At 38.8% G+C, this 9,261-nt stretch overlaps 2 protein-coding genes across 2 annotated transcripts; both read left to right on the top strand.

The window, feature by feature from the left end:
* The first annotated feature begins 424 nt into the window (after window positions 1–424).
* On the top strand, window positions 425–4,703 carry LOC137717410 (putative mitochondrial adenine nucleotide transporter BTL2). The gene is made up of 4 exons (XM_088698538.1): window positions 425–1,135; window positions 1,521–1,824; window positions 2,758–3,225; window positions 4,275–4,703. The coding sequence occupies exons 1-4, from the start codon at window positions 549–551 to the stop codon at window positions 4,341–4,343; spliced, it is 1,428 nt and encodes a 475-aa protein (XP_088554664.1). The 5' UTR covers window positions 425–548; the 3' UTR covers window positions 4,344–4,703.
* A 245-nt stretch (window positions 4,704–4,948) lies between these two features.
* LOC137717411 (uncharacterized) lies at window positions 4,949–9,253 on the top strand. Its single transcript, XM_068456775.2, has 8 exons — window positions 4,949–6,010; window positions 6,111–6,251; window positions 6,356–6,583; window positions 7,028–7,235; window positions 7,382–7,518; window positions 7,812–7,892; window positions 8,643–8,709; window positions 8,797–9,253. Exons 1-8 carry the CDS (start codon window positions 5,706–5,708, stop codon window positions 9,094–9,096), a joined length of 1,467 nt encoding a protein of 488 aa, XP_068312876.2. The 5' UTR covers window positions 4,949–5,705; the 3' UTR covers window positions 9,097–9,253.
* Window positions 9,254–9,261: the final 8 nt, after the last annotated feature.

Raw genomic sequence — 9,261 nt, 5'->3', positions numbered from 1 at the left:
AGGCAACTAATATTAATGTTGACCATAATATATCCAGTTGGTGGGTTTTGAATATAAAGGCTGGGACGGGAGTTTCAGTGGCTCAGCAGGTTGAGCTTGAAGGTGGCAGGGCTTGATATTTCCCGATCTTAATTTTGTTTTCCATTTTATTTGTTCATTTATTTATTTTTATTATTTCGTTTTTATGTCTTTTTTGAAGTTATTTTTATTAATATTTTAGTGTTTATGTAAATTAAAAAGTAAGACTCATTGTTGTTACATGTATATTTAATGAGAAAATTAATTGGCACTTAATGAATATAATATTTTCAATAAATTAGATATTCATTTAGAATGTCTAAAAATGTTGAGACTAATTTGAAACAATGTAAAAGATTGAGGAGTTTTAAGGATTTAAACTTGAAAATTTTACTATCCAAATCGTAACGTTTAGACAAATAAAAAATGTAAGGTAAGAAATTGACTAAACAAGGAAACCGACTTGACTGTGCGCGGAGTGAGAAAGTTTAACCATAGTCCGCAGGAGAGAACTGGATTTTATACTGTGCATGTTTAACGTTTGGCGATGGAAGCAAAGCTGCTGCTACCGAATCCGCCATTATTTTCCCCAATCCTTCTTCCCATTCCTATCCCATTCCCCCCTCCTACTCTCCAATCCCCCAATCACCCAATCCCATTCCCGCCTCACTCTGACTACACCACCATTCACACCCTCCAAATCCAATCCCAATCCCATTCCCACGCCTAACCAAATGGACGACCCAAATCCCACCCTTTTCATCACCGGCGGCCTGTTCTTGGAACCCACGGTTCCCAATTCCCTGCTCAATTCCGTCGTGTCCTTTCAGAAGAACTCTCCGTCTGCGGCTGTCGTTTCCGGGTCGGGTTTGTCGTACGGGTGTAGGCTGAGAGCGGTGGCCGGCGGTGGGTTCTTTTCGGTGAGCTTGAGTAGCGATGGGGTTGTTCGGGAGTCCAAGGGGTGTTTGGTGCAGAACGGAGATGAGGGTTCGGAGGAGGCGGAGGCGGAAGCGGTGGTTACAGAGAGGAAGAGAGAGAAAGTTGGGGTTAGGAGTGGTGGGGCCATGAATACCACCAAGCATTTGTGGGCTGGTGCTATAGCCGCCATGGTTTCCAGGTCTATGTTCATTGCCTTTTCTTCATATTTTTCATTCATTTCTTTTTGTGTAATTTGAGTAATTTGTAATTCATAATATATATTGTTTGAAGAATTATGGAATTGATTTTCCCATGAATTATTTCGGTTGATTGCATAAACTGTTAATTTAAGTAGGTTGATTTTCCCATTACTTTATTTTGAACTGGAATTTTATGAATTGAACAAAACACGTGAATCGAAATTTGAAGAATGGGAATTTTATGCTTTGTATGTTGCTGACTGAAGGTTATTGTATCGAACTTTGAATGGGTTTTAGAGATTATCATATCGAACTTTGGAGTTTCTTTTTCGTTAACTGCGATTTAGTGCTTTGTATGTTGCTGACCGAAGGTTATTGTATCAGAACTTTTGTGGCACCTCTTGAGAGACTAAAGCTGGAGTACATAGTTCGCGGCGAACAGAGGCATTTATTTGAGCTAGTTAGGACCATTGCAGCTAATCAGGGCTTGAGGGGGTTTTGGAAGGGGAACCTAGTCAATATTCTTCGTACAGCTCCATTTAAAGCAATCAATTTCTATGCTTATGATACTTACAGAAAACAATTGCTCCGCGTCTCCGGAAATAAGGAGACTACAAATTTTGAAAGATTTGTTGCTGGTGCTGCAGCCGGAATTACTGCTACCATACTCTGCTTACCTCTTGATACGGTAAGTGATAGTTTCGAATTCGGCCATTTGACCAATTACTAGCTGAAAAGTGGTTATTCTTCCAGGTTGATATATAAATTCAAGTATCTGTTCAATTCCAAAATGTGGTGATACAGCTAAATGATATAGTTTCTTCTTTTCCCTTCCATAACCTAAGCCAATAGAAAGTACACGTAATTGGGAGTGTTTAACGGAGGTATATAACGTATGATTTACTTGGGAAATGTTGGTCATTTCTTCTTTTCGAATACACTTTATTAAAGCAGAAGAACATACTGCCTTTAGGTATATGAGTTATATCTTTGAATATGCAAGCTATTGTCATCTCAGGTCTGAGATAGTACCTGTAGCATGGCATTATAGGAATAATATGAATCTCAACATCCTTTTCATAAATTCTGCTATATAGCATTAATTCAGGCTTATGTATATAATTGGGCGTTGTGGATCTTTTAAAAGTATTTGACGTGTCAAATTCCCTGAAGAAAACTCAAAATCCACAATTAAGATGCTGTATGGAGTCCCTTGCCTGCTGAAGGTTGTATTGTATCTGTATGCCCACTTTACACGGCTAATGCCACTGTGATATTTGCTGTGGTGAAGCATAAATTGATTGGGATTTGGGGTATGGTATTGCATAAATAGAGGGTTTCTTTTGCATATTGGAAATGAGGTTTAGGGCACGGTGTTGCACATATATTGTGTTTCTTTCGCATATTGAAAACAAGGTCTTCCTTTTGATGCTTAGATTATTTTTAAGGGAAAAAAATTATGGTTGGCCTTTCTAATTAAAGAGATACAAAGATCTACCTGTAAGCGAAGCACTTTGTGGATCATGTCGGCATTGAGTTTGTGTTCTTCAAAGTTAATCGACTATCACCTAAGACTAACACTGAAATGATTTATATCCAACTTAGTTGTTGTGTGTTTCAGATTCGGACTCAGTTGGTGGCTCCTGGTGGGGAAGCCTTGGGTGGTGTGATTGGTGCTTTTCGCCACATGATCCAAACTGAAGGGTTCTTTTCCCTTTATAAGGGCTTAGTACCCTCCATTGCAAGCATGGCACCTTCAGGTGCAGTTTTCTATGGTGTCTACGATATATTAAAATCAGCATACCTGCATTCACCTGATGGAAGGAAAAGAATTCACAAGATGAGCCAACAGGGGCAGGGCCGGAGTGCTTTGGATCAACTGGAGTTGGGACCGATTCGGACATTACTATATGGAGCTATTTCTGGTGCTTGTGCAGAAGCTGCCACATATCCGTTTGAAGTGGTGAGGCGACAGCTTCAACTACAAGTCCAGGAAAGTAGAATGAGTGCCTTGGCAACTGGTATTAAAATAGTTGAACATGGAGGTGTCCCAGCTCTCTATGCAGGACTTATTCCCAGCTTGTTACAGGTATGTTATTACAAGGATCACCTTTTGCTTAACTGCTTTAGTGTTTTATGGAAGTTAATATGGTCAATTAGGTGCTTCTGGAATCATAAACATGGTCATAGCTTCTGCAATTAAATTGGGGCAATTTAGCCAATTTGCTGGCATATTCTTAGTTAGATGTCTTGGTTTCCACGGCTTTGAATTTTGATAATATATCTAGATTCCTTGGTTAGAAGTTCTGCTATTTGATTTTATCATTTTGTTTTTTATCATATCTTTGCTCTTGATATATTATGTTGTTGTGATTTGGCTCATCAAAATACCAAGGCCAAACAAGTTTAGGTTTCCATATTCCAATTGGTGTTGAGAAAGAGTGCACAGCTTATTTCCCATAAGAATTGTGAAATAGGTTTTTCTTTGTAATCCCAATCAGTTTAGGATCCGGAAATAAGTTAGTTTTCCCTATTCTAAAGGGATTTAGGAATCCTATACTTGTAAGGCATGTAACCATTGGTCTATGAACTATAAATAAGCTTGTCATTTTCTGTTCATTCATGTGAACATCAGAGAGAATGCAAGGGTTTTCAGTAAGTTCTGGTAACCGACTTATTATTCTCCATAGTGCTGGTGATATCTCAAGGGGGATCACACGTGTAGTAGGCAAAGTTCGCCAAACCTTGCTAAATTCTTTGTGTTTGTGTGTGGTATGTTTACTTTATCGTTCATATATTCGCATAACATCATCTTTTAAGTTTACCCTAACCCCGGAGACTATCAATAAACAAGATAAACTAAGGGAGATTAAAATCTGCATATGTATTACAGTTGAGATGGTACATCATACATGGCTCCCAAACTGAGTGATTCATTTCCAAATATTGCGTTTCTGTATTAGCCTTCCAAGAAAAACAACATTTTTATTGGGCCATACTAAGAATTGATGTGCTTGTATGGAATCATTTATTCCATTTCCATAACATTCTCCATTCATTTCCTGTGGTCCATTTCTCTCAAATTTCAAGCATTAAGGTCGTGTCTTTGTTCTTATCTTTGGTGTTTTGCATACTCAGGTACTTCCTTCAGCCGCAATAAGTTACTTCGTCTATGAGTTTATGAAGATTGTTCTCAAGGTAGAATGAAGAGCTACAATGGGTTATGTCTGAAGGTATATGATTGGAGGTTTCATGGCCAGCTCGGAGGAGCACCTGCTATAAATTCAGAATGGTAGGATTATAGTGATTTTTGCATTGAGTAATGCTGGGGAAATCATCAGTTTAAACCATATGACGTGGTTGTTGATGATCGGATTATTATTGAGTGTTGATTATCGAGCTTATATCCTATTGGTGACATTGACACTGACATTGACACAAACACATCACATGGTTTGCAAATATGGTCTAAAAAATTGGTCCACCTTTGCATTACCACTTATGTTCCCACAAGCTTCATGTATTGCGAAAGGAAGGAAAATACTCCACAGCTGAATCTTTGCTCAATTCATACTAACTCATTTGCAAATCTAACCCTTTGCTCACCGCCGAACTGTCAATGTTAAGAATCGTATTCTAGTCAGGAAATAGCAATATTTTGGTGCTACTTTATACATGTTTGCTATCACATTCTCATTTACATGCTGTAACAATTGGGTTGTCATCACTTTTCGTTCCATTTTCCCTTGGGGCTTTGATTTTGGTGGGCTGAATCAGGTTAGGTCTTAGGGATAAGGTTAGATTAACAAGGACGTGTAAATATGACTTGTAATCTATGTATAAGGATAAGTTAGATAACCGACTTTATTGTGGGCTCATAAGTTATAACCCATCATTTTTTGTCTTGTTCATCTCACATTTGACACAACAAATAATGGAGTGGACTTAAATCAATTTTAATTGTTCACAACCTATCGTATCCAGCTCACTAAACGGTCATGTAGTGATTACTGTGGACCTAAATGCGGAAGAATTTGTGGTATGTAGTATGTGGTACACAGTAGTAAATTTACTGTGGACCTAAGTGCTATTGGTATATTCTTATTTACTATTATGTGTCCAAGATTATAAATCTTTTTTTGTTACTCGTTACCACAGCGTAAGCATATGGTATATGTTAATGCATGTGCGGGTATGGTAGAATTATCGGTATTTTTTGTGCTTTTTGGAGGGATGATGGAGATTTCTTTTTCAGGTATATATTCCATGTCATCAAAAGGTAAAGCTAACCAAACCTAACAACCATTATTTTCTTATACAATTATTTCTCAATCTCCCAACAAGAAAAAACCTCTTAAAAGGGTAATAAATAATTAATACAAAAAGGAAAGTAGACCGAATGACGTCATCATTTCCAAGTTCAAACCACCTAAACTGTCGGACGCTTGTGCGTCTCTGGCTCGCCCTGTATATTATCGCAAAGCCCTTCCCTTCTCCTTCCTCTCCTACGAACCGTCTTCGGCTTCGCAGCCCCATTCCTGCATTCAAAGCCCTTACTCGTTCGCCGCGATGCTGCCGGACCGCGACCTCTGCACGTGCTTCGCCGGAGAAAATGGTGGCCCCGATGGCGACCGCCACGGATCCGCCGATCCCAACTGTACGCATTGCAGGAAGTCCGATCCTTCACCCTCGTCGCTTTACTATTCTTCCTCGCTCGGATACGTTTCGGCGCCGTTGAGCGACTCCGAGAAGCTGCGGAGAGTCGTGACTGCTTCGGTCAAGGGATTCACAATCGGCGCCGGCCTCAAGGGCGGCCTCGCCATTTTCTCGATCCTAGCTCGGCTGAGACGACGGAAGCTCTTAGCCTCTCTCAGGTGAAAAGCTCACCCAGCTTCGAATTCTCTAAAATCCAGAATTTAAGTGTAATTTTGTTTAAATATGGTAATTTAAGTAAAATTCTTATTAATTATTCAGGACGGAGGGTGTGATCACAAATAGAGAAGCAATTGTTACCGCTTTGAAAGAGACATTGAGATATGGTTTATTTCTCGGAACTTTTGCCGGCACATTTGTTTCGGTGGACGAGATTATTGGTTCGTTGGCAGGTCACCGTAGGCAAGTTCCTTGTTCTTCCATGATTCAACTTCTTATTTTTTCGGGTTGGATTCGATTTCTGTTTGCTCTGATTTAATTGATGTGTTTGGTTTATTCTAGTTCAGGACAGCCAAATGGAGGGCTTTGCTGGCAGGTGCTATAGCAGGGCCGTCTATGCTTCTTACCGGACTGAACACGCAGCATACGAGCTTGGCCATATACATTCTTATGCGCGCTGCTGTATTGGCGTCGCGGTGTGGGATCAAAAGCAAACGGTTTGGTGGCATTTGTAAACCTCTCACTTGGGCTCATGGTGACATTTTCCTTATGTGCCTCTCCTCTTCACAAATTCTGTATGCACTCTTTACTGCAAACTGTGTAATATTTGTTAGTGAAGCCTTGAATGTTTTGACATGGATTGTTTTTTTCCCATTTCCATGTCAAAGGTTGTGTCAAAGATGGAAATGCACTTCCGTCAGTTCCATGTATACTTGTATGTGGAAATCAATGAAACTGACATGACTTTTGGATCTGTTTGTGAGTCCATATCGTTGATCATCAAAGAAGATTTTGCTACTCTGGTGATTGCTCACCAAATCTACTAAAAAGTTGAGGGATATTGTAGTTGGCTCATTTAACTTTATGTCCTTTCGGTTGTGGTGTCATGTTGATTCGTATCAAATTAGAAATGTCTTTTCAGCGTTTTATAGATTATCAAAATTGTGAATTGTTTCTGATTACCTACCGTTAACTTTAGACTGTACTACAACTGAAGGGAGGAAAATTCCATTTCTCAGGTCTGCTTACATATTGAAGCAGGAAAGTTTACCTCCATCATACAAATCCTTTCTCAATAAACACGGAGGAAAGGATACCGTAATATTGCAAGGTGTAAAAGAGATTGCAAGGGGCATACCTTTTACTAATTTGGAAGCAATAGAAAAGCATTACAAATCCATTGGGACAAATATTAAACTAGATCCAGGCATGCAAGTTCCCTGCTCGGTATGCATTCTTCAATTATCAAATTACTTTTCCTACCTACCATGGGAAAACAATTCAAATTTGTTTCTCATTCATATGATAATTATTTAAACTTCCTTAACTTAAATCTTTATGATTTGAAGTCTTAAGCTCTCAAATTCATGCAGATTGTTCATGGAGATCAGTCATGTAGTGGACATGTTCTTTCTTTCCTTATTCAAGCCTATAAGAGAGCATTGCCGGTTTATCTTCCAGTGTATCTGATTCCGGCCCTTATAGTTCATCGCCAAGATCTCTTGAAAAGGTGATTCATATGATTTACCTTCTTTATCATTTTTTCATATACCCGTGATGCTTTAAGTAGATGTGATCAAGTGCTTTCTTCTTCTAGTTGAGGTTTCCAAGAAAACAAAATTGAATTTAACTGGGGAGATGTGTCTTACCATAATTAATTTGCTGTGTACATAAATGCAAATTCCACTTTGATAATCTTGTCATGATTGAGTTTCTTTTAAAATATTCAAACTAGATACGTATGTGCGTGTTAATGTAATCTTAGCTTCTGTTTGTGCTCTTATGATTGCTGTTTATATGCAGGCATTACTCTATACTACTAAAGGGCCTTCTTGGTACTGCAAGATCAAGCTTGTTTCTATCCGTATATTGCTCATCTGCCTGGTTAGCAGCTACTTTCTTCTATCTTGCATTCTGATGGTACCATTTACATGAATGTTGCTACTAGGAAAGATGTAAATGAGAACCCAAGAAGTGTCCAGATTCGATTATTAAAACCTAGGTCTTTCCTTATACCCATCATAAGTGTTCAACATTGTTTCTCCTTAGACAATTTTTCATGGGGCATAATTAACCTTAAGGTATCAAGACCAGATGTAGGAACTGATGAAACTGCAAATGAAACGCAGTATTAAATCTTTTAAGCATAGGATACCGAAGGAAATCAAGACTAGGACAATGACTCACATGAAATGAGGATGCCAAGGTGGCAGCGCTAAAACAATTCATGTGATGCCACATGGGAAACTTAAAACACGTGTTCTGTTAGAGATTGACTATACCAGATGAAATATTTTGGACCCTTTTGGAGACTAGATTAATAAGGTATGTTTGTGCACGTCTCTTTTTCCTTCTCTGTTATCTACGATAAATTTTCGATAAATTTTTTAGAATCTGATTTTTCAAGGTATCAATACATTGTTATATAACATAGTGATCAGGCACATTGTTTGCCTGCCCCGAAATCCCCTCAACCTGCTTCATGAACTGGGATTCGATACGTATAACTTTATTCAAAATGGTGCATCATTGTATTTTCACATTCTCAATACTTGTCATTTCTAACTGACAGACCCAAAAAAATAATCACTTCTAATTATGTTGAGAAAATTTATTTTTAATATTTCTCTCCAGGGCATGGACATGCTTTCTGTTTAGGATTTTCAGGAGGTGTAACATACCAATGGTCGCAATGGGGACGGTATGAACTTTCTTCAACTCTTTAAATTTGGTACCAAGATGAACTTTCTATGTTTGCTCAAGGAGTCTCAATTGTGTTGTTGGGCAGTTCCCGACTGGTCTAGCCTTGGCCATTGAGAAGAAAAGCAGGCGGATTGAGATTTCACTCTACTGTTTTGCTCGGGCCATCGAGAGCTTTTTCACCTGCATGGCTGATATCGGGTACTTGCAGCCTTCAACAAAATTGAAGAGAGCTGACGTAGTAATCTTCAGCTTATCAACAGCAATCATAATGCATTGCTATGCACAAGAGAGAGAAGTTTTCAGATCCAAATACTTGAATGTTCTCGATTGGGTTTTCGGCGTCCCACCTCCATCTTGTGAAACCCCTCGCTGTAAAAACAGTTAGGAAGTAGTGTCTACAGCATTTTCGGTTTAAAGTCATTTTGTTAGAGATTTCCTTTTGCATTTCCTCCAAACAGAATGGAAGGAAGTTATGTACCATGACTCTCACATTTTGTTACTAAAGTTGGAGGGCATTAATTTATACTTAGCGATTTTTGACACACTGAGT

This window comes from Pyrus communis, chromosome 8 (genome assembly GCF_041283825.1).
Source record: "Pyrus communis isolate YQ-2024b chromosome 8, ASM4128382v1, whole genome shotgun sequence".
Taxonomy (NCBI): Eukaryota; Viridiplantae; Streptophyta; class Magnoliopsida; order Rosales; family Rosaceae; genus Pyrus; species Pyrus communis.
Note: the sequence above shows the minus strand (reverse complement) of the source record. Positions and strands in the feature narration are given on the sequence as shown.

Bases quoted from the DNA above. Each gene is read 5' to 3' on its own strand.
- LOC137717411 (XM_068456775.2), top strand. From the start codon at position 5,706: ATGCTGCCGGACCGCGACCTCTGCACGTGCTTCGCCGGAGAAAATGGT. The intron at 6,584-7,027 runs GTATGCACTCTT...TCCATTTCTCAG, and splicing joins CTCTCCTCTTCACAAATTCT to GTCTGCTTACATATTGAAGC. The intron at 7,519-7,811 runs GTGATTCATATG...GTTTATATGCAG, and splicing joins CGCCAAGATCTCTTGAAAAG to GCATTACTCTATACTACTAA.
- LOC137717410 (XM_088698538.1), top strand. From the start codon at position 549: ATGTTTAACGTTTGGCGATGGAAGCAAAGCTGCTGCTACCGAATCCGC. The intron at 1,825-2,757 runs GTAAGTGATAGT...TGTGTGTTTCAG, and splicing joins TCTGCTTACCTCTTGATACG to ATTCGGACTCAGTTGGTGGC. The intron at 3,226-4,274 runs GTATGTTATTAC...TTGCATACTCAG, and splicing joins TTATTCCCAGCTTGTTACAG to GTACTTCCTTCAGCCGCAAT.